Here is a 24,497-nt window from a genome sequence, read left to right as displayed (position 1 = left end):
CAAAGGGGAGGTGGGTTTTCCAATGAGTGTTCCAGGGAAAGGGGAGAAACGTTTTTAAAAAGCACACACAAACTCTTAGTGCCAAAACACTTGCCCAAAATGCCCCTTAGTGCCAGTAACTCACTATGAATTGATCACTAACCTTCTATAATAGGAATGTTTACAGGGCCAAGTTCCTTCGGTCCCCAGAACCAATCCTGCATGCAGGTAACAGTCCCCCTACCCAGCGTCAAACTGGTGCAAACACCAGGGTGGCACAATAATTAGCACTGCTACCTACAGTGCCAGGGACTCGGATTCAATTCCGGCCTTGGGTGGCTGTGTGGAGTTTGCACGTTCTCCCAGTGTCTGCGTGGCTTTCCTCCAGGTGCCCCGGTTTCCCACTTGGATGTACACAATGCCCTGAATGGCACCAATTCTGCGTGGATGTTTCACCTAGTTCCACACCAATCCTGTCGGCTCGTGCCCCTAGCCAACGCTCTGCTGTTTCTTTATAAAACACCTTACATACTGCTGTGTTGCATTTACTCTCTGTGCATCACCAGTACCCCCTTTCTCTAACTGCGCCTTGTTCCCAACTGGTACACAAGAGTGCCAACAGCTAAATGCAGAAAATCATCCAGCCTGCTCCCACTTCAGTACACCTTTGCCACAGTTCAGAGATTTGCTGCTGGCCCCACTTATTATTTGTAAACATTTCTGTCAGTTTATAATTATTACTGAGCACCATTTCTCGATGCAAAAAGTCTTCAGAGCCGACATGTTAGTCCATGATATAAGGAAATGTCACTTGCAAATTATTTGCTTGGTCGGTTCAATTCTTCCAAAAATTCTTGGATTCACAGGATAACAGCTGCATAACCACAAGGAGGGGGGGGGGGGGGGGGTGCAAGAACAGATTTTTAAAATCCTGTCATGTTTCAAGCATATTTACCACAACTGGATTCTCACAAATGGATTGCAATATTCCCCGACTGATTCTGAATAAATCGACATTCCGTCATTTCCAGTGCATTAGAATGCCCTACCTGCAACAGTAGTGAACTCGCCAACATTGAGGGCATTTAAAAGTTTATTGGATAAGCATATGGATGATAAGGGCATAGTGTAGGTTAGATGGCCTTTAGTTTTTTTCCATGTCGGTGCAACATCGAGGGCCGAAGGGCCTGTACTGCGCTGTATCGTTCTATGTTTTATTAGTGACATCGGCAATATCAAAATACATAAAAATCACAGCGTGGCTGCAACAACCATTCCACAATCTTTTCACATTGTAACCGCAAAATAAACTCCTTATCCCGCAATATAAACCGTAACCGCAAAATAAACTCCTAATCCCCCCACTATTTAAAACTTATAGAACATAGAACAGTACAGCACAGAACAGGCCCTTCGGCCCTCAATGTTGTGCCGAGCCATGATCACCCTACTCAAACCCACGTATCCACCCTATACCCGTAACCCAACAACCCTCCCCTTAACCTTACTTTTATTAGGACACTACGGGCAATTTAGCATGGCCAATCCACCTAACCCGCACATCTTTGGACCGTGGGAGGAAACCGGAGCACCCGGAGGAAACCCACGCACACAGGGGGAGGACGTGCAGACTCCACACAGACAGTGACCCAGCCGGGAATCGAACCTGGGACCCTGGAGCTGTGAAGCATTTATGCTAACCACCATGCTACCCTGCTGTCTTATGGACAAGATAAACCCCTTATCCCACGATATAAATTCTAACCGCGATATAAACTCCCCTATCCCTGCAAAATAATCTTAACTTCTTAAAAATCAATTTACGGGATGTGGTGTCGTTAGCTAGGACAGCATTTATTGCCTCAGTCCCCGAGGTATAGGTGAACCCACTGTGCTGTTAGGGAGGGAGTTCCAGGACTTTGACCCAGCGACAGCAAAGGAACGGCGATATATTTCCCAATCGGGGTAGTGAGTGACTTGGGGGGTGGGGGGGGGGGGGGGGGGGAACCTCCAGGTGGTGGGGTTCCCAGGTATCTGCTGCTCTTGTCCTTCTAGATGGTCGTGGTCATGGGTTTGGAAGGTGCTGCCTAACTGTGATATAAACTCCCCTATCCCTGTTACATAATCCCTAACTATGATATAATCCATGGAACCTCTACAGCGCAAAGGAGGCCATTTGGCCCATCAAGTCTGCACCAATGCAGGCAGCACAGTGGCACAGCGTTTAGCACTGCTGCCTCACGGCACTAAGGTCCCAGGTTTGATCCCAGCTCTGGGTCACTGTCCATTTGGAGTTTGCACATTCTCCCCGTGTTTGCGTGGGTCTCACCCCCACATTCCAAAGATGTGAAGGGTGGGTAGATTGACCATGCTAAATTGCCCCTTGATTGGAAAAAATTAAGTGGATACTCTAAATTTTAAAAAAAAGTCTGCACCGATCCTCTGACAGAGCACCCTACCTAGGCCTGTGAGGCAGCAATGCTAAGGGCTGTGAGGCAGCAATGCTAAGGGCTGTGAGGCAGCAATGCTAAGCACTGTGCCATCCATGGATAAGGGGGTTTATATTGAGTTTAGGGTTTATATTGTGGGTGTTGGTATAGGCCGGCACGAGGCACATTGGTTAGCTCTGCTGCCTCACAGTGCCAGAGACACAGGCTCAGGGTTGGAGCAGACTCGATGGACCGAATGTCCTTCTTCTGCAACGATAGGGATTCTATGGTTCTTGGGTATCCTTGTGACATAAACCCTAACCGCGATATAAACTCCCCAATCCCCGGGAGATATAAACCCTAACCGCGATATAAACCCCCCTATCCCCGGGTGATATAAACCCTAACCGCGATATAAACCCCCCTATCCCGCGGTGATATAAACCCTAACCGCGATATAAACCCCCCTATCCCCGGGTGATATAAACTCTAACCGCGATATAAACTCCCCAATCCCCGGGTGATATAAACCCTAACCGCGATATAAACTCCCCAATCCCGCGGTGATATAAACCCTAACCGCGATATAAACTCCCCAAACCCCGGGTGATATAAACCCTAACCGCGATATAAACTCCCCTATCCCCGGGTGATATAAACCCTAACCGCGATATAAACTCCCCAATCCCGCGGTGATATAAACCCTAACCGCGATATAAACCCCCCTATCCTGTGGTGATATAAACCCTAACCGCGATATAAACTCCCCTACCCCCGCGGTGATATAAACCCTAACCGCGATATAAACCCCCCTATCCCACGGTGATATAAACCCTAACTGCGATATAAACCCCCCTATCCTGTGGTGATATAAACCTTAACCGCGATATAAACTCCCCAATCCCCGGGTGATATAAACCCTAACCGCGATATAAACCCCCCTATCCCCGGGTGATATAAACCCTAACCGTGATATAAAATCCCCTATCCCGCGGTGATATAAACCCTAACCGCGATATAAAACCCCCCTATCCTGTGGTGATATAAACCCTAACCGCGATATAAAATCCCCTATCCCGCGGTGATATAAACCCTAACCGCGATATAAACCCCCCTATCCCACGGTGATATAAACCCTAACTGCGATATAAACCCCCCTATCCTGTGGTGATATAAACCTTAACCGCGATATAAACTCCCCTATCCCGCGGTGATATAAACCCTAACCGCGATATAAACTCCCCAATCCCCGGGTGATATAAACCCTAACCGCGATATAAACCCCCCTATCCCGCGGTGATATAAACCCTAACCGCGATATAAACCCCCCTATCCCGCGGTGATATAAACCCTAACCGCGATATAAACCCCCCTATCCCCGGGTGATATAAACCCTAACCGTGATATAAACCCCCCTATCCCGCGGTGATATAAACCCTAACCGCGATATAAACCCCCCTATCCTGTGGTGATATAAACCCTAACCGCGATATAAACCCCCCTATCCTGTGGTGATATAAACCCTAACCGCGATATAAACTCCCCAATCCCCAGGAGATATAAACCCTAACCGCGATAAATTCACCTAATCCTGAGTGATATACCCACCCCCATCCCCTCAATATAAACTCCCCTATCCCCCACTGTCTGAAGGAGGATTTTGATCAATGAGTTTGGTTCTGTTTACAATGTTCCTACCTTATAGTCACCAACTCCCAGATCAGCTCTGCAAAAACAAAACAACAACTATTAGATTGTGATGGCCCAGGGCTGAGATCCACTTAATGTGCAAACTCCAGAAACATATGGCAGGCTGATGTTTCACCTTGGTTAGGTACAGAGGACAGGATTTCTCAGGCCTTCCCTCTGCTGGGATCATCCAGCCCGCCAAGTGAAGGGGGATTTGAATGGATTGTTGCATCCGCCGTGGAAAAAGCTATTGCGGCAGATCTGGGAAACCCCAGTGAGAGTGTTGGTGGTCTCTTGACCCAGAAACATATATAATCGCATAAGAAGATGTCAAATGTATCCCAGTGTCATTGCGCCTGGCAAGGAGGAAATAACAATAATCTTTATTATTGTCACAAGTAGGCTGACATTAACACTGCAAAGAAGTTACTGTGAAAATCTCCTGGTCACCACATTCCGGCACCTGTTCGGGTACACGGAGGAAGAATTCAGAATGTCCAATACACCTAACAGCATGTCTTTGGACGGTGGGAGGAAACCAGAGCACCCAGAGGAAACCCACGCAGACACGGGGAGGTGCACCCGCCAACAAGGAGGAACCAATTTAAATGAATTAAACAGCAATTGAGTGGGATTCCACGTTGCTGTCTGCCTTTACAGCTAGCATGGTAGCCTTTTCACTTTAGCTGCAGTCTTGATCCAGGGGAATGAAAGTGAGGGCTCAAATAAAATTAACAAATGTGCCTGGGGAAAGAGGTCTGTGTATGATTGTGCTGCCTAGACACTCGTGGCAAAGGTTTTCCACTGATATTTATTTGTCAGCTTGTCAGCTGCTCCCTCAGACGGCTCCACCGTGGCTGTCTCCCCGGAGGGAGCACAATGGATGTGCCAACCTGCACCTCTGGTTTCTGTGTTGTCCGCCCTCCTTGGCAGCACTCAGCGTTTTACAGAGCACGTTTCAGGCTCAATGGCCGTTAATGGGCCAGCCAGCGGAATATCCCGTTAAAAACGCAATCTCAGGCGGGAGCGGGTTCACATCCGCTCCCACCCTCGCTGACTTCAGGTGTGCCCTGAACGTTAAATTCAAACCCAAAGCTGCAAAGAGTTATCAAGTGAATGGGGAAAGCAGGAATCGAGGGTAAACAACAGTCCAGCTAACCAATTCATAGCCAGATTTTGAATTATTTTGGATATGTTTTTAAGAGCCTGTGGATTGGTGGCAAACAAATTACTTCCCTTTTGGATCCTTTAATGAATTTATTAGTCCCAGCTGCAAAATCAATGGCCAGATATGAAACCTGAGAGCACCACTGCCTATTCAGGTCACAGCACCATAAAATATTACAACATAAACAAAGCCATTCAGCCCATCAGGTTTGTGCTGGTGTTGACTGTCAAAAGCCACCCAGCCTAATCACACTCCCCTACTCCCCATCCAACAGTTCTGATGAAAGGTTCTGTAACTGTGTCTCTCGTTACAGGCCGGCTGAGCCTTTCCACTATTTCTGATTTTCATTTCAGTTCAGTTTGGTTGTTGTACCCTCCATACCTCTAGTTACAAAACCATGCATTTGGTTTGCCCTATTTACCAATACCTATTTGTGCTGCTTTAGTGTATGTCTGCACATAATAGTAATCTTTATTGTCACAAGTAGGCTTACATTAACACTGCAATGAAGTTACTGTGGAAAGCCCCTATTCGCCACATTCCGGCGCCTGTTCAGTTTAAGGGCAGCATGGTAGCACAAGTGGCTAGCACTGTGGCTTCACAGCTCCACGGTCCCAGGTTCGATTCCCCGCTGGGTCACTATCTGTGAGGAGTCTGCATGTTCTCCCCGTGTCTGTGTGGGTTTCCTCCGGGTGCTCCGGTTTCCTCCCACAGTCCAAAGATGAGCAGGTTAGGTGGATTGGCCGTGATAAATTGCCCTTAGTGTCCAAAACGGTTAGATGGGGTTATTGGGTTACGGGGATAGGGTGGAAGTGAGGGCTTAAGTGGGTTGGTGCAGACTCAATGGACCGAATGGCCTCCTTCCGCACTGTATGTTCCATATTCACAGAGGGAGAATTCAGAATGTCCAAATTACCTAACAGCAAGTCTTTCAGGACTTGCGGGAGGAAACCGGAGCACCCGGAGGAAACCCACACAGACACGGGGAGAACCTGCAGACTCCGCACATCCAGTGACTCAAGCCGGGAATCGAACGTGGGACCATGGAGCTGTGAAGCAACAGTGCCAACTACTGTGCTGCCGTGCTGCCCGTCTCACCTCTGATGGGCATCCAATCTCTTTGCTCCTCTACTCATATCACTATTTAAAGGGCATTTCCTGTCCTTATTCTTGCTTACAAAATTATTTTGCATTTCCCTTCACTAAATTGTCTGTTCCTAACGTCTATCTTGCAGAACTATCCATGTCTTCTGGAGTCTTTGATCATTTCTATCACAATTTGTTGTCAACAGCAGATTCCTCATCCCTAAACCAGAATGACATAGCTTGCTACAGTACAATCATGGCTAGGTTCAGACCGTGAGGAGTCAGGGGTCAGACAGAAGAATGAATAACAACCAAAGGGACCGTGGGGGTCAAAGGTCAGAAAACAGTACCCCAAGGAATAGGCTCGGACCACTGTTCCTCAGTTACCCACAGGAGTGGGCTGGGGGAACTATTCCTCAGTTACCCCCAGGAGTGGGCTGGGGGAACTGTTGCTCAGTTACCCCCAGGAGTGGGCTGGGGGAACTGTTCCTCAGTTACCCCCAGGAGTGGGCTGGGGGAACTGTTGCTCAGTTACCCCCAGGAGTGGACTGGGGGAACTGTTCCTCAGTTACCCCCAGGAGTGGGCTGGGGAAACTGTTCCTCAGTTCCCCACAGGAGTGGGCTGGGGGAACTATTCCTCAGTTACACCCAGGAGTGGGCCGGAGGAACTGTTCCTCAGTTACCCACAGGAGTGGACTGGGGGAAACTGTTCCTCAGTTCCCCACAGGAGTGGGCTGGGGGAACTATTCCTCAGTTACACCCAGGAGTGGGCTGGGGGAACTGTTCCTCAGTTACACCCAGGAGTGGGCCGGAGGAACTGTTGCTCAGTTACCCCCAGGAGTGGGCTGGGGAAACTGTTCCTCAGTTACCCACAGGAGTGGGCCGGAGGAACTGTTGCTCAGTTACCCCCAGGAGTGGGCTGGGGGAACTGTTCCTCAGTTACCCCCAGGAGTGGACTGGGGGAACTGTTCCTCAGTTACCCTCAGGAGTGGACTGGGGGAACTATTCCTCAGTTACACCCAGGAGTGGGCTGGGGGAATTGTTCCTCAGTTACACCCAGGAGTGGGCTGGGGGAACTGTTCCTCAGTTACACCCAGGAGTGGGCTGGGGGAACTGTTCCTCAGTTACCCCCAGGAGTGGACTGGGGGAACTGTTCCTCAGTTCCTCGGGGTTGGAAAGAGTGAAATTCACCAATAGTCTGACAAAATTTCTCAACTGATGACAATCCAAAGAGCCTATGAGACCAATAGAACTCAAAGTGCAGCGTCAACATTCTAACAGAGGAGAATTCAAATCGTCACAGTCTGCGACCTAGTTTAAACAGCCTTAAAACAGGAGCCAGCATCAAGCTTTGCCATGTAAGACTGGACTTTGTTGTGCCCAGAAGGCTGTCTGCGACTCAAGTCATTTAAATAACAAATCAACAGTAAATATTAAACCTACAACATCAACTGATGTCAGCAAGGATTTTCTACTCAAAGAGCTTCACGACTTCTGACAAATAAACTGCAGGCAATGAAAGGTTGTGACATTCAGAACTATTTGCATTTAGAAAAATAAAAGTTGTACAATCCTTCAGAATCACGTTTATTTTAAACAGAGAAACTGCAGACAGTATTCACTTCAACACACTCTCTCCCACCAACACATAAACTCAACTCCCACCCCCAATATACAGACCGCCCAGACTGATCAATAGCACAAACTTCCCCTCCCCCTACCCCGCACACTGATTGCCTTTGCTCTTCCCGTGGTCCCTAATCATCACAGACCCAGCCTTCAGCTCACTGAATTCATGCCATGTGATATGCAGAAATGGCTGAGCACACTGCATACAACAAAGACCAGGTGCCCCAACAATATCCAAGCTCCAGCATTACCAATTTCTGCTCCAGGACGTGTTGTGCACCTAGCCAGCTGTTCCAGTACAGCTACAACACTGGCGTCTACCCAACAATGTGGAAAATAGCCCAATATGTTCTGTCTGCAAGCAGAACAAATCCTAATTGGCCAACTACTATCCCATCCGTCTCATAAATCATCAATAAAGTGATGGAAGGTATCATTGACAGGGCTATAAAGTGATGCTTACTCACCAATAGCCTGTTCACTGATGCTCAGCATGGGTTCCACTGCGGCCACTTGGCTCCAGTCCTCATTAGAGATTTTGTTCAATAATAGAATAGCACATTCACTCTATCAAATCTGCACCAGCTCTTTCAAAGATAATACAGCTAATCCCACTAGCCTCCTCTTTTCCCATATCCCTGGAATCCTTTATCCAATTCCCTTTTGAAGGTACTATTGAACCTGTTTCCACTATCCCACAGGCAGTGCAGTCAATCCTAACTATTTCATTGCATTAAAATCACCCTCTGTTTTTGCCAATTGCCTTAAATCTATGCCATCAACTTTCATCCACTGGAAAGCTTTGCTTTATTTATTTATATCCTTCATGATTTTAAACTATTTCTCAAATTTTCTCTTAGCCTTCTCTGCTCTTTAAAAATGTTACGGGATTTATATTTGTAAGGGCAAATATTAGAAATAACATACAGTTTTAGGTGGGTTTAATTTAATATTTCTGAGTCTGGAAGGGACCTATAGTCAGATTCATGCTGGACAAAGGTGTTTGCATGTGTGGGGGTTGGTTTCAGTTCCAGCTGGGATTCTATTGTGATAGGAGGAGCTATGGCGTGAAGAGTAAATATAGTTGCTTGGCAACTAGAGGCCTCTGTGGGGGGGGGGGGGGGGGGGGGGGGGGGACCTTCTTTGTTCTTTAGTTTTAGCTGGAAGTTACAGCAGTTGGTGACAGGCAGCTAGTGAGGGAATATCTCTCTCAGCTTTGCTAAAAGAAAAGCCATACAGTTAAGGAAACTAGAGAAATGAAGAGGAGTTTCCAGGGAGCCTGAAGTTAAAGGAACAAAGAAGACCTGCGTATTGTTCATTTCAAGTCACAGAATTATAAACGGGTTAGCTAGTGAGAAGTCAGAAAAATATCTGCAATGGTTTGTGATATCTCACCATACTTCGTGAAATGTTAATTGAAATAAACGTGGAGCAATCGGTGACTGGATATCAGAATCTTTGTGTGTAAAAGTAGTCAAGACAAAGAGATACTGAAAGGGGTTGGTGTAAAACATGGAGTGGATTTGCTGGTTAAAGTGGAAGCTCTGTTCAAAAAAGTCCTTCGGAAAATGTGGAGCGCATTTCAGAATGCAAACTGCTAGTGGAAAGCATGATTAAGAGAGAGGTTTTAAAGTGCGTTTTGGGAGTGGGGTTTGGAACTTCTCATGGGCAGTCATCTGGGGGGATTCTGAGGAGAAATCCAAAGATACTGGGCTGGATTCTCTGGTCGCCGACGGCGAAAATGTGTTCGGCAATGGGCTGGGGAATCCAAATTCCTAATGGAATGGGTGGCTGCGCCATTTCCGCGATTCTCCGCCCCCTCCATAGCAGCGTACTCGGCGAGTATGCCGTACCACGTACCTACGGCTTCAGGCCATTGCCTGAGGCTCACCCCCGATGCTCCGTCCCCGACCGGCCGAGTTCCCGATGGCGTGTGATACATGTGGGCTCACCCGCCGGAAACTCGGCGTGCCGGCTGCGGACTCAGTCCAGCACCGCCACAGTCGGGGGAGGGCAGGGGTGGATATATTCAGGACTGGGGCACTGTGCTGGGGCGGTCCGGGGCACGCGAGCCGGCCAAAGAGGGGGGACTATTTCCGGGTCTGGGCCCGTGAGCGGCATTTGCGTTGAAGCACGGCGCGGCCATCGTCATGCCCGGCCACGGACCCAGCAATTCTCCAGGCCGTTTCGGCAGCTAGAGCTGGCTGCCTCCCCGCTAGCCCCCAGCACAAGGAAGAATAGGTGGCCATTTTGCCCCAGTTTTCCGCCACCGTTCCCACGCTGACGTGGGGACATAGTCTCCAAATCGGAGAATCCAGCTCACTAACTTAGGTTCAGAACGGAAAGTGTATTTGACCACAGCCAATCTGTGTACTTTGTGTGCTAATGAGACCATTGTAGCTTCAAATGTATTCTGCCATCCGCGTGAAGCTTAAAACCTGTTTATAATTGGGGGTAGGAGGAGTAAAGAAGTGCTGCATTATTTTTTTCATATAAATATTTTTTTGTTGTTGCTAAAACCAATCAGTGGTCCTGTCGCTCTGTTCCTCCACGTTTTATAAAAAAGTAAAAGTTACGGTCTTGTGGGCCAGTGTTTCATTCTGGGACCTTCGCTTCCCTGGGATAGCATCATCTGGGATCATAACACCCAGTGTCTCCAGCCTGTTTCCTACCACAGCACCCAGTGAGGTCGTGGCCTACTGGTATTTTCACTTGAATAATCCAGAGACCCAGGGTAAAGCTCTGAGAACCTGGGTACTGGGTATAAATCCCACCATGGCAGCTGGTTAAATCTGAATAAGAAAAATCTAGAATTGAAAATCCAATATGGCCATTTCACCACCTGATTCACTAGCTGGTCCCCTTGAGGGACGGGAATCTGCCTCCCTTACCCGGTCTGGCCTACATTTGGCTCAAGATTCATAGCAATGTGGCTCACTCTTAAATGTCCTCTGCAAAGCCACTCATTTCAAGGGCAATTAGGAATGGGCAGCGTATGCTGACCATCTTTCTCACCCCAGCTTCTCTAGCCTGGGATGTCAGGGACACTTCCAGTGTCAATGGTAAGCACATGTGCAGGAAGCATCTCTAGTTGCAGCAACTTGGAATGCACATTTCGGTGGTGGAGTCATTGTGGAGCATTGGCAAGGATGAGATCTTCATGGGTAGCACATACAGTGAGGTGGCCACACCGCACAGTCAGAAAGGGAATGGGTGACTGCCAGACAGAGCAAAAGCACACGGCAGGTAGTGCAGGAATCCCAGGGGACTAAAGGAGAGGACCATGGAAATAGCCGATGCGTTGGTCGTCATCTTCGAAAATTCTGGCCCCAGAGAGTTTCTCCACTTCGAGGCCACACTTTAGTTGATTTCCTGCTGACAAGTTGATCTTGCCAGCAGGAACGGCCGTTCGTAGATTGGGGTGCTATTTTGATCGGCAGCCCTGATCACCCCCCCCACCCATCCCACTTTCAGGTCTTATTGCTTTATCGACCGCCCCTACCCTACCTTGTCAAAGCCCCTGGAAACACTTCCCTCCAATCAGCAAGGTTCCCCCCCCATGCCTGAACCCTGGCAGTGCCAACCTGGCACCCAGGCACTGCCAGCCTTGTAACCTGGCAGTTTCCCAGGCACTAGGCACTGCCAGGGTGCATGGGTGGCAGTGCCACGTGCACAGGTGCCAGAGTACCACCCTGCCTTGTCCCCAGCCACCCAGGGGTCTCCAATGGCCTGTGCGACCGCCAAAGTGCCGTTATACCTGGTGCATGTCTGTGTGGATCAGTACGAAAGGACGCCCTGGCGAGGCCTTGCACATGCGGCCATTAAGTCCTGGGTGCCGGGTGAATCTGCCATCCAGGTATTTAAATGAGCCACTAGTACTCATCCAGGCAAGTGGAGAGTATTCCATCATGCTTCTGACTTGTGCCTTGTAGATAGTGGATGGGTTTTAGGGGGTCAGGTGGTGAGTTACTTGCTGCAGGATTCCTAGCCTCTGACCTGCTGTTTTAGCCATAGTATTTATATGGCTAGTCCAGTTTAGTTTCTGGTCAATGGTAGCCCCCAGGATGTTAATACGGAGGGGGATTCGGTGATTTTGGAGGTGGATTGAAATGAGGCTTTCACAAGTGAATTGGCTAATTATCTGGTGGGAAAATATTAGGCGGGCTACAGGGGAGAGATGGGGGGAGTGGGACGAGGTGAGCTGCCCTTGCACAAAGGGCTGAATGAACTTATTCGAAGATGTAAATATTGTAATTCGTGTGACATTGATGTCAATGGAATCTAGGAGAAAATCCTTCATTGGTTGGAGACATATTGAGCACGAAGGAAGATGGTTGTGGTTGTCCAAAGGTAAATCATCTTTCGTCCCAGGACATTGTTCCAGGAGTTACTGCGAACAGTGTCTCAGGTTGCTTCATTGATGACCTTCCCCTTATATTAAAGTCAGGAGTAGGATGTTTGCCGATGACACTGGGTACATTCGCAGATAATGCACCAGTTCCTGCCACATGCAGCAAGACTTGGAGAACATCCAAAATTGGGTTGACAAGTGGTAAATAAGATTTGTGCCACACAATTAGCAGACACTGATCATCTCCTCCAGTCGAACAAGCTACATTTAAAAAAAATTTAGAGTACCCAATTCATTTTTTTCCAATTAAGGGGCAATTTAGCGTGGCCAATCCACCTAGCCTGCACATCTTTGGGCTGTGGGGGCGAAAACCCCGCAAGCACGGGGAGAATGTGCAAACTCCACACAGACAGTGACCCAGAGCCAGGATCGAACCTGGGACCTCAGCGCCGTGAGGCTGCAGGGCTAACCCACTGCACCACCGTGCTGCCCTTGTCTAATCACCTACATGATGTTCAACAGCATTAACAGCGCTGAATTCCCCACCATTCACATCCTAGGGGGTTACCATTAACCAGAAACCAAGTTACTGGAGCAGGTCAGAGTCTGCTACGATATGACAAGTGATTCACCTCCATCTCCAAAGCACAGGTTGGAAGTGCGGTGGCATACCCTCACTTGCCTGGATCGATGCAGCGCCCACAACACTCAGGAAGCTCGTCATCATCCAAGACAAAGACACTGCCTTCAACATTCAGTCCCTCCACAGCCGATGACACAGTGGCAGCCGTGTGTACCATCAACAACGTGCACTGCATTAACTCACCAAGGCTCCTTCGACAGTCCCTTCCAAATCTCTGACCTCCAGCACAGCAGATTCATGTTAACACCGCCTGACTTGGAACCATATCGCTGTTTACTGTCACTGGGTCAACCACATGGATTTTCCTCCCTAAGAGCAGCGTGGGTGTACCTACACCAGATACAGCAGCTGACCACCACCACCATCTCGAGGGAAATTAGGGGCAGACAATAAATGCCAATGATGCCCATATCATGAGAACAGACACTTTAGCTTTGACGTCCTCCCTGTCTGAGGCACAGTCTCAGTCCAAATACAACTTTTCTTGGCCCCAGATACTGTGCTACAGCACGCCCGGCTGCTCTATTCACTTTCTGAGTCATTGAGCAAAGTGATTGATCTGTGCAGACAATGCAATATAACAGAACACGGCAGACCATCCATCTGCACTGCAGGCTCTGCGAAGCTCGCCAGTGAACAGTCTAGACATGTCGATACCAGGGTGGGGAGAGGGAAAAGAGAGAGAGGGAGGAGATAAATCTGACTGAAGACAACCTGTTCTTTATTAAGACTGAACGCAGCAAAGCCTAAGCCTGGTTAAACTGAACAGCAGATACAATCACCCCCAAACCCCGATACAACCCTCGCCCCCAAACCCCGATACAACCCTCACGCCCAGACAACCCTCACCCCCAAACAACCCTCACCCCCAAACAACCCTCACCCCCAAACAACCCTCACCCCAATACAACCCTCACCCCCAAACCCCGATATGACAATCACCCCAAATTCCGATGCGACACTCATCCCGATACAATCACCCCCAAACCCCGATACAACCCTCACCCCCAAACCCCGATACAACCCTCACCCCCAAACCCCGATACAACCCTCACCCCCAAACCCCGATACAACCCTCACCCCCAAACCCCGATACAACCCTCACCCCCAAACAACCCTCACCCCCAAACAACCCTCACCCCCAAACAACCCTCACCCCAATACAACCCTCACCCCCAAACCCCGATACAACCCTCGCCCCCAAACCCAGATACAACCCTCAACCCCATACAACCCTCACCCCGATACAACCCTCACCCCGATACAACCCTCACCCCGATACAACCCTCACCCCCAAACCCCGATACAACCCTCGCCCCAAAACCCCGATACAACCCTCATCCCCATACAACCCTCACCCCGATACAACCCTCACCCCCAAACGACCCTCACCCCCAAATGACCCTCACCCCCAAACGACCCTCACCCCAATACGACCCTCACCCCAATACGACCCTCACCCCAATACGACCCTCACCCCAATACGACCCTCACCCCCAAACCCCGATATGACCATCACCCCAAATTCCAGTGCGACCCTCATCCCGATACAATCACCCCCAAACCCCAATCCAATCGCCCCCAAACCCCGATACAACCCTCGCCCCCAAATCCCGATACAACCCTCGCCCCCATTTAACCTTCACCCCAAACCTCGATTTGACCATCACCCCAAACCCCGATATAACCCTCACCCCAAACCCCGATACAACCCTCACCCCCAAACCCCAATACAACCCTCACGCCCAGACAACCCTCACCCCCAAACAACCCTCACCCCCAAACCACCCTCACCCCAATACGACCCTCACCCCCAAACCCCGATATGACAATCACCCCAAATTCCGATGCGACACTCATCCCGATACAATCACCCCCAAACCCCAATCCAATCGCCCCCAAACCCCGATACAACCCTCACCCCCAAACCCCGATACAACCCTCACCCCCATACAACCTTCACCCCAAACCTCGATTTGACCATCACCCCAAACCCCGATACAACCCTCGCCCCCAAACCCCGATACAACCCTCACCCCCAAACAACCCTCACCCCAATACAACCCTCACCCCAATACAACCCTCACCCCCAAACCCCGATACAACCCTCGCCCCCAAACCCAGATACAACCCTCACCCCCATACAACCCTCACCCCGATACAACCCTCACCCCGATACAACCCTCACCCCCAAACCCCGATACAACCCTCACCTCCAAACCCCGATACAACCCTCACCCCAAACCCCGATACAACCCTCACCCCCAAACCCCGATACAACCCTCGTCCCCAAACCCCGATACAACCCTCGTCCCCAAACCCCGATACAACCCTCGTCCCCAAACCCCGATACAACCCTCGCCCCCCAAACAACCCTCGCCCCCAAACCCTGATACAACCCTCACCCCAAATCCCTATACAATCCTCAGCCCCAAACAACCCTCACCCCCAACCCCGATTCAGCAACTCCTTCAACCCAAACAACCCTCACCCCCAAACCCGATACAGCTAATCCTTCACCCCCAAACCCCGAAACAGCTACTCCTTCACCCCCAAACCCCGATACAGCTACTCCTTCACCCCCAAACCCCGAAACAGCTACTCCTTCACCCCCAAACCCCGATACAGCTACTCCTTCACCCCCAAACCCCGATACAACTAATCCTTCACCCCCAAACCCCGAGACAGCTAATCCTTCACACCGAAACCCCGATACAGCTAATCCTTCACCCGCTAACCCCAATACAGTTACTCCTTCACCCCCAAACCCCGATACAGCTACTCCTTCACCCCCAAACCCCGATACAACTAATCCTTCACCCCCAAACCCCGAGACAGCTAATCCTTCACCCAAACCCCGATACAGCTAATCCTTCACCCCCAAACCCCGATACAGCTAATCCTTCACCCAAACCCCGATACAGCTAATCCTTCACCCCCAAATGCCGATACAGCTAATCCTTCACCCCCAAACCCCGATACAGCTAATCCTTCACCCCCAAACCCGATACAGCTACTCCTTCACCCCCAAACCCGATACAGCTAATCCTTCACCCCCAAACCCCAATACAGCTACTCCTTCACCCCAAACCCCGATACAGCTAATCCTTCACCCCCAAACCCCGATACAGCTAATCCTTCACCCCCAAACCCCGATACAGCTAATCCTTCACCCCAAACCCCAATACAGCTAATCTGTAGTAATCCACGGGAGGCAGGAGTTCCGTCACCACACCAATATTTATTTACAATAATGATATTACAGGAGCAGCTACAAACAGTACTGCTAGCAGTCCAGTCAACTTAAGACTGGCTCACAAAGCCTACACAGGTGATTATATGGGCCCCCTCAATGAGCTCATACTCCAATTGGCCAACCAATAAAGCCAATTGGAGTTCATTACATAATCCTTCACCCCCAAACCCCTATACAGCTAATCCTTCACCCCCAAACCCCGATACAGCTAATCCTTCACCCCCAAACCCCGATACAGCTAATCCTTCACCCCCAAACCCTGATACAGCTAATCCTTCACCCAAACCCCGATACAGCTAATCCTTCACCCCCAAACCCCGAGACAGCTAATCCTTCACCCCCAAACCCCGATACAGCTACTCCTTCACCCCCAAACCCCGAGACAGCTAATCCTTCACCCCAAACCCCGAGACAGCTAATCCTTCACCCAAACCCCGATACAGCTACTCCTTCACTCCCAAACCCCGATACAGCTACTCCTTCACCCCAAACCCCGATACAGCTAATCCTTCACCCCACACCCCGATACAGCTAATCCTTCACCCCCAAACCCCGATACAGCTAATCCTTCACCCTCAAACCCCGATACAGCTAATCCTTCACCCTCAAACCCCAATACAGCTAATCCTTCACCCCCAAACCCCGATACAGCTAATCCTTCACCCAAACCCCGATACAGCTAATCCTTCACCCCCAAACCCCGATACAGCTACTCCTTCACCCCAAACCCCGATACAGCTAATCCTTCACCCCCAAACCCCAATACAGCTACTCCTTCACTCCCAAACCCCAATACAGCTAATCTTTCACCCACACCCCAGCAATAAACCTACACCTTGTTGCTCCAATTGTCCAGGTTCGGGTCAGATGTGCCTTGAGACGGTGCTGGGGAAAATGTGGCAATTACTCCAATATACCCAGCAGTGGTGTTCTTGATATTGCAGTTGGTCCGAGGGTTAGTGGGTGCTATATCAGCATCAGCATGGGGATACTATCTGTATTGGTACGGATGCACAGTGGATAGCACTGTTGCTTCACAGCGCCAGGGTCCCGGGTTCGATTCCCGGCTTGGGTCACTGTCTGTGTGGAGTCTGCACGTTCTCCCCGTGCCTGCGTGGGTTTCCTCCGGGTGCTCCGGTTTCCTGCCACAAGTCCTGAAAGACGCCCTGTTAGGTGAATTGGACATTCTGAATTCTCCCTCTGTGTACCCGAACAGGCGCTGGAGTGTGGCGACTAGGGGCTTTTCCACAGTAGCTTCATTGCAGTGTCAATGTAAGCCTACTTGTGACAATAATGATTATTATGTTAAGGGCGGATCAATTGAAGGCTGTGACACCAGGATTCTGATAAGAGTCTGTGAGGAATTTTGCGAAAAAGTTATTGACTACCGTCAAAATAATTCTGCAATTCACATGACCCAAAGGTCTCAAACAACTCCCTGTGCCCAAAACGAAAGAGGCTCTCCTAATCACAGGAAGGGTCCCGTGGACTCTGCATGCAAGTCTCTCACAAACCCTATGGCCTCTGCAGCCCCCTACTGGGCACCAAGAATAACAGTATTTAGATACTGAACAACGTGCACAACAATCTTCGACAGGACAAGTTCGCTCAACCGGAGGAAATGCTTCGATTTTGAGGCACGATGGTAAAAAATCTCATAAATTTATGGAATCATTAATGTGTTTTAATTCCTGATGTTCATTTGTCTTTGAGCCAGAATTGAATTGTAACACTGCAATGTACCCAGTCTGCATCAGGAATAGCATCCCGGGGAAATGGGCAGCTTGGCAAACACCAGCCCACAATGGACCTCCCTCTCTGAACTGCTCATCACTCACACCAAAATTAGTCAAAAAAGAAAACCCAACTGCTGGGATTAAATAGGAATTTGCAATGCACAAGACCTGGTCTGCTGCCCAAATTCAAACACTAAATACTAAGTAAAATTCCGACATGAACAGTTGATTTTACGGAAAGCACAAGGAGATAGACACAGTGTCAGGACTGAGAAAAGGTCATTGTGACCTCTTAGAAAAATCACCCACCAGATTCCTGCATTATCAGTGCAGCATCCAACTGCATTGGGAATGAACCAGCTTCCAAACTCCTCACAACATTCCCTGCCTTGGAATGAAGTAAGTTGCTTTTTATCAATTTTAAATTTAACTTCGTGACGTCTGCACCTACAACCCAGCGAATGTAATAATCTGGATTTCGTTTCTCTACCTTCATGAATGTCCAGCCCTGTTTCGAGACTATAATTTACTGGAGCTGCCTTGGGAGGCTGTGCGCAGAGTTTTACTTCACGGCGTCATATTATAATGGGCAGCACGTTAGCACAGTGGTTAGCACTATGGCTTCACAACGCCAGGGTTCCTGGTTCGATTCCCGGCTTGGGTCACTGTCTGCACGGAGTCTGCACGTTCTCCCCGTGTGTGCGTGGGTTTCCTCCGGGTGCTCCGGTTTCCTGCCACAGTCCAAAGATGTGCGGGTTAGGTCGATTGCCCGTACTAAATTGCCCTTAGGTTAGATGGGGTTGCTGGGTTACAGGGATAGGGTGGAGGCGTGGGCTTAAGTAGGGTGCTCTTTCCAAGGGCCGGTGCCGACTCGATGGGCCGAATGGCCTCTTTCTGCACTGTACATTCTATGATTCTATGATTCTATGATGTCTGGAGGCCAAGTGCTGAATACTGCTTGGCTGCACCATTAAACAGGCGGCTGAAACTCTATCCAGAAGAATTCCTATCGGAGCGATTCCTCCATTGAAGCACATTCACTCAACCAAGCGTCAAACAACCTGGTCCCCAGGCAGGCAACGAGGCAGCTATCAGCAGAAAACAAGAAGTCCCCCCTGATGTACGGGCCTGTCTCAACATATCCTGACGGATAGATATTTTCAGCCTTTTATGATTTAATGTCACATTTACAGAATTTGCATTTTATATGTACACACATATATAGACACATATGAATAAAGAATTTGTATTTCTTCAGCATCTATCATGACCTCAGGACATTCCAAAGCCGACTGAGATACATTCAAAATGCAGTTATAGTTGGATATGCACGAGTCAAAGGGCAGAATAATCTCTGATATCAGCAAAGGCTGATGTCTAGCGGGAAAAGCGATGGGGAGGCTGCCACGGCAATGATGGCTTTTTCCGCCATGTAGTGCGGCATTAACCAGGAACCCCTGTCACAACCCTCTCCCCTCTCCTCCCTGGCCTGCACCCACCTCTGAGCTCCCCTGGGAGTGCTGCACGCTGGGTCCACACCTTCTGACACCAGCCACGCTTCGTGCCATTCTGACATCACACCAACATAGAACATAGAACAGTACAGCACAGAACAGGCCCTTCGGCCCTCAATGTTGTGCCGAGCCATGATAACCCTACTCAAACTCACGTATCCACCCTATACCCGTAACCCAACAACCCCCCCCTTAACCTTACTTTTATTAGGACACTACGGGCAATTTAGCATGGCCAATCCACCTAACCCGCACATCTTTGGACTGTGGGAGGAAACCGGAGCACCCGGAGGAAACCCACGCACACAGGGGGAGGACGTGCAGACTCCGCACAGACAGTGACCCAGCCGGGAATCGAACCTGGGACCCTGGAGCTGTGAAGCATTTATGCTAACCACCATGCTACCCTGCTGCCCTAAACATGAGCGCATGATTTGCTGTGGGGATGTGGGCCTGATAATAAGATGCTAATTATTACAATGAGTGAGAGCGTGTTAATATCTGTAAAAATCTCATTTAGTTTCTATTTAGCATTTAACCAAAATTTCCTGTCTAAATTTCTCAACCGTGATCAGGGTTCCAGCCCTCTCCTGGAAGAGTAGGTGAAGTTAGCTAATTGGGGAAAGCAGATTAAAACTTTTTCTGTAACTGGGGTCAACTAATTCCTTGTTTCAGGATATTTAAACAAACATTTCAGTGTGACTTTGAACAGCGGGCTGGAGGTAATTTGGTGAGAAGGCAAGCAGGCACTCCTCTGTTTTTGCCTTTTCTGACTTTTTCACCTTGTTGGAATCGGTTCTTGCTCAACTACAGGGGTAGGACCTGGCTGTCTGGTGACCATCTGGTAAGTGGTTAATATCTATACTATTCCTAACATTTAAAACAACACAAACCGGTGGTAAGGTTAATAAAGTATGTTAAAAAAACTAAAATAATCAATTGAAGAAACCAATTGAAGTCATTCAGGGTGGCAGAACAGGGGAGAGTAAACACATCTGTAGTGGTTGCAGCTCAAGGATCCAATGGTTGTGGCCCATGTAGGTACCAATGACAAAAGTAGATGTAGGAAAAAGGTTCTGCATAGTCAATATGAGGAATTAGGCACTAAATTAAGAAGCAGAACCTCAAAGGTAATAATTTCTGGATTGCACTAAACCGCGTGCAAACAGTGATGTGGAGATGCCGGCGTTGGACTGGGGTGAGCACAGTAAGAAGTCTTACAACACCAGGTTAAAGTCCAACAGGTTTGTTTCAAACACGAGCTTTCGGAGCACTGCTCCTTCCTCAGACAATTTCTGGAACATACCTCTTCATTCACCTGAGGAAGGAGCAGTGCTCCGAAAGCTCGTGTTTGAAACAAACCTGTTGGACTTTAACCTGGTGTTGTAAGGCTTCTTCCCGTGCAAATTGGCATGAAACAAGTAAGATGAGAGAAATTAATGCACAAGTCACTGATTGGTGTGGGAGAAGTGGATTCTGACTTGTGGGGCACTGGCACCAGTACTGCTGGGACGGTCCATGTCTGAACCGTGCTGGCAGAGGTGTTCTAGTGACCATATCCAGGAAACGTAGAGAGGGTTTTAAACTAAACAGTGGGGCGTGAAAACAAATTTGGGCAGATGTGGTAAATCAAAGAGTAGAGATAAGGTAAGTGATAACGGCATTTCTGTGGGAAATAAACAGATTGTGACAGGAAGAGATAGAGAGTACAAATCTAAGAGTAAATCAGCAGATTTATTAAAATAGGAAGTTCAGGAAACTGAACACAATATAGAGGAGGGTTAACCTAATTTCAAGAAAGCAGGATGTAGAAATAGTTTGGATGGAGATGAGAAATAATGCAGGCAAGAAGTCATTTGTGAGAGTGGTGTACAGGGCCCATATCTTCATTATAGACGATACAATATCCCAAATACAGAGTAGTGTACAGGGCCCATATCTTCATTATAGAGGATACTATATCCCAGATACAGCTGTAAATTAGGAAGTGGAAGGGAAGGAGGAACTCAGGAAAATTACAAAATTACAATCACCAGGTAAGTGGCATTGAGAAAATTGTTGGGTTATGCGGCTGACAAATCCCCAGGTCCTGATGAACTTTAATCTTTATTATTGTCACAAGGAGGCTTACATTAACACTGCAATGAATTTCTGTGAAAAGCCCCTAGTCGCCACATTCCGGCGCCTGTTCGGGTACGCTGAGGGAGAATTCAGAATGTCCAATTCACCTAACAGCACGTCTTTCGGGACTTGTGGGAGGAAACCGGAGCACCCAGAGGAAACCCACGCAGACACGGGGAGAACATGCAGACAGTGACCCAAGCCGGGAATCAAAACTGGGACCCTGGATCTGTGAAGCAATTGTGCTAACCACTGTGCTACCATGCCACTCATAACCATCTTTGGGTCTTAAAAGAAGTGGCTCACGAGATAGTTGATCCATTGGTTTTAATTTTCCAAAACTCCCTGGACTCGGGAAGGTTCCATTAGGTTGGAAGATAACAAATGTAACTCCTTTATTCAAAAAACAGGATAGAAAACAAGAAATTACAGGCCAGTTAGCCTTGCATCTGTTATAGGGGAAAAGTTGAAGCCATTATTAAAGATGTTATAGCGGAGCACTAAGAAAAATTCAAGTCAATCAGGCAGAGTCAACATGGTTTTGTGAAAGGGAAATCATGTTTCATCAGTTTATTAGAATTATTTGAGGAAGTTACATCTGTTGTGGATAAAGAGGTAACTTTTGATTGTCTAGCTAACAGGCAGCAGAGAGTAGGCATAAATAGGTATTTTTCTGGTTGGCAGGGTATGACAATTGCTGTGTCACAGGGATCAGTACTGGGGCCTCAACTCTTTCCAGTTTCTATAAATGACTTAGCTGAAGGGTCCATAAGATTGGTTGTTAAATTTGCTGGTGGCACAAAGATAGGTCGGATAGTAAGATGTGAAGAGGACGTAAGGAGGTTACAAAGGGATACGGATATGTTAAGTGAGTGGGCAAAAATGTGGCAAATGGTGTGCAATGTGGACAAATGTGAAATAGTTCCATTTTGGCAGGAAAAATAAAAAAGAAGCTTGTTAACTAAATGGTGAGAGATTGCAGAGCCTTAAGATGCAGAGGAATTTAGGAGTCCTCGTGCTGAATTGCAAAGGTTAGTATGCAGATATATGAAGTAATTAGGAAAGCTAATTGAATATTATCATTTACTTTTAAGGGAATTGAATACAAATGTAGGAAGGTTATGCTTCAGTTATGCAGGGTTTTGGTGAGACCACACCTGGAGTATTACGTACATTATTGTCTCCTTATTTAAGGAAGAATGCAGATGCACTGGATGTAGTTGAGAGGTTTCCCAGACCAGTACCAGGAATGGATGGATTGCCTTATGAGGAAAGGTTGGACAGGCCCCCTTGAGTTTTGAAGAATAAGAGGCGACTTGACTGAAACACAAGGTCCTGATGGATCTTGACAGAGTGGATGTGGAGAGGATGTTTCCTCTTTTAGGAAAATCTAGACCTTGGGAGTCACTGTTTAAAAATAAGAGGCCCATTTGGTGCCATTTAAGGGGCAATCTGCTGAGAGGGCCAAGTGACCCGCGTAGCCGATCAGGGACCGGGGTGGGGGAATCACACAAGCAACCCCAGGTTTCTGAATCAGTTCGATCCTGGAAGATGCTCACAGCCACAAGGCTGCAAACCTCGGCATTGTGGCTACATGTAAATAAACATTGCAGTTGTTATTTACCTAACTGGTAAACGGGAAATATTACAGCTGCTTTAAGAAAGAGGCGAGGAAATGTTTTTTCGCCAAAAAGGGTAGAATCCTTCGAACGCTCTTCCTCAAAAGCAGGTGGAAGCAGAATCTTTGAGTATTTTAAATGCAGAGGAATCAGATTCTTGATTAACAAGGGGGTGAAAGGTTATCGGGGGTGAAAGGTTATCGGGGGTCAGCAGGAATGTGGGGTTGAGGTTACAATCAGATCAGCCATGGCCTTATTGAATAGTGGGGTAGGCTCGAGGGGCCGAGTGGCCTCCTCCTGCTCATAGTTCATATATTGACACTGGGAAAATCTCTGCTCTTCAAACTGAAATAATGTCGGGGCTCATTTATTTTTTTTACAAATTTAGAGTAACCAATTATTTTTTCCAATTAAGGGGCAATTTAGCGTGGCCAATCCACCTACCCTGCACAGTGAGAATGCGCAAACTCACACAGGCAGTGACCCGGGGCTGGGATTCAAACCCGGGTCCTCGGCGCCGTAGTCCCAGTGCTCGCCACTGCGCCACACGACGCCCTGGGGCTCATTTATAGTCACATGAAAGGTCGGATGAGGCCAGAGTTTAACTTCCCATCTGAAAGACAGTGCCTCCACAAATGCAGCACTCCCTCAGCACTGACCCTCTGACAGTGCAGCGCTCCCTCAGTACTGACGCACTGACAGTGCGGCGCTCCCTCAGTACTGACTCTGACAGTGCAGCACTCCCTCAGCACTGACCCTCTGACAGTGCAGCACTCCCTCAGCACTGACCCTCTGACAGTGCAGCACTCCCTCAGCACTGACCCTCTGACAGTGCAGCACTCCCTCAGTACTGACCCTCTGACAGTGCAGCGCTCCCTCAGTACTGACGCACTGACAGTGCGGCACTCCCTCAGTACTGACCCTCTGACAGTGCAGCTCTCCCTCAGTACTGACCCTCTGACAGTGCGGCACTCCCTCAGTACTGACCCTCTGACAGTGCGGCGCTCCCTCAGTACTGACCCTCTGACAGTGCGGCACTCCCTCAGTACTGACCCTCTGACAGTGCGGCACTCCCTCAGTACTGACCCTCTGACAGTGCGGCACTCCCTCAGTACTGACCCTCTGACAGTGCGGCACTCCCTCAGTACTGACCCTCTGACAGTGCGGCACTCCCTCAGTACTGACCCTCTGACAGTGCAGCACTCCCTCAGTACTGACCCTCTGACAGTGCGGCACTCCCTCAGTACTGACCCTCTGACAGTGCGGCACTCCCTCAG

At 48.8% G+C, this 24,497-nt stretch overlaps 1 protein-coding gene across 2 annotated transcripts in view; it reads right to left on the bottom strand.

The window, feature by feature from the left end:
- The window catches only part of pcgf6 (polycomb group ring finger 6), a 94,855-nt gene that overhangs the window by 54,176 nt on the left and 16,182 nt on the right, over positions 1-24,497 (bottom strand). For both annotated transcript variants that reach the window (XM_038773280.1, XM_038773281.1), the window contains exon 7: positions 4,107-4,134. In XM_038773280.1, coding sequence (XP_038629208.1) covers positions 4,107-4,134 — 28 coding nt within the window. The remainder of the gene's footprint in view (positions 1-4,106; positions 4,135-24,497) is intronic.

Source organism: Scyliorhinus canicula, chromosome 16, assembly GCF_902713615.1.
Source record: "Scyliorhinus canicula chromosome 16, sScyCan1.1, whole genome shotgun sequence".
Lineage (NCBI taxonomy): Eukaryota > Metazoa > Chordata > Chondrichthyes > Carcharhiniformes > Scyliorhinidae > Scyliorhinus > Scyliorhinus canicula.
The sequence above is the reverse complement of the archived record's forward strand: the minus strand, read 5'-3'. Positions and strand labels throughout refer to the sequence as shown.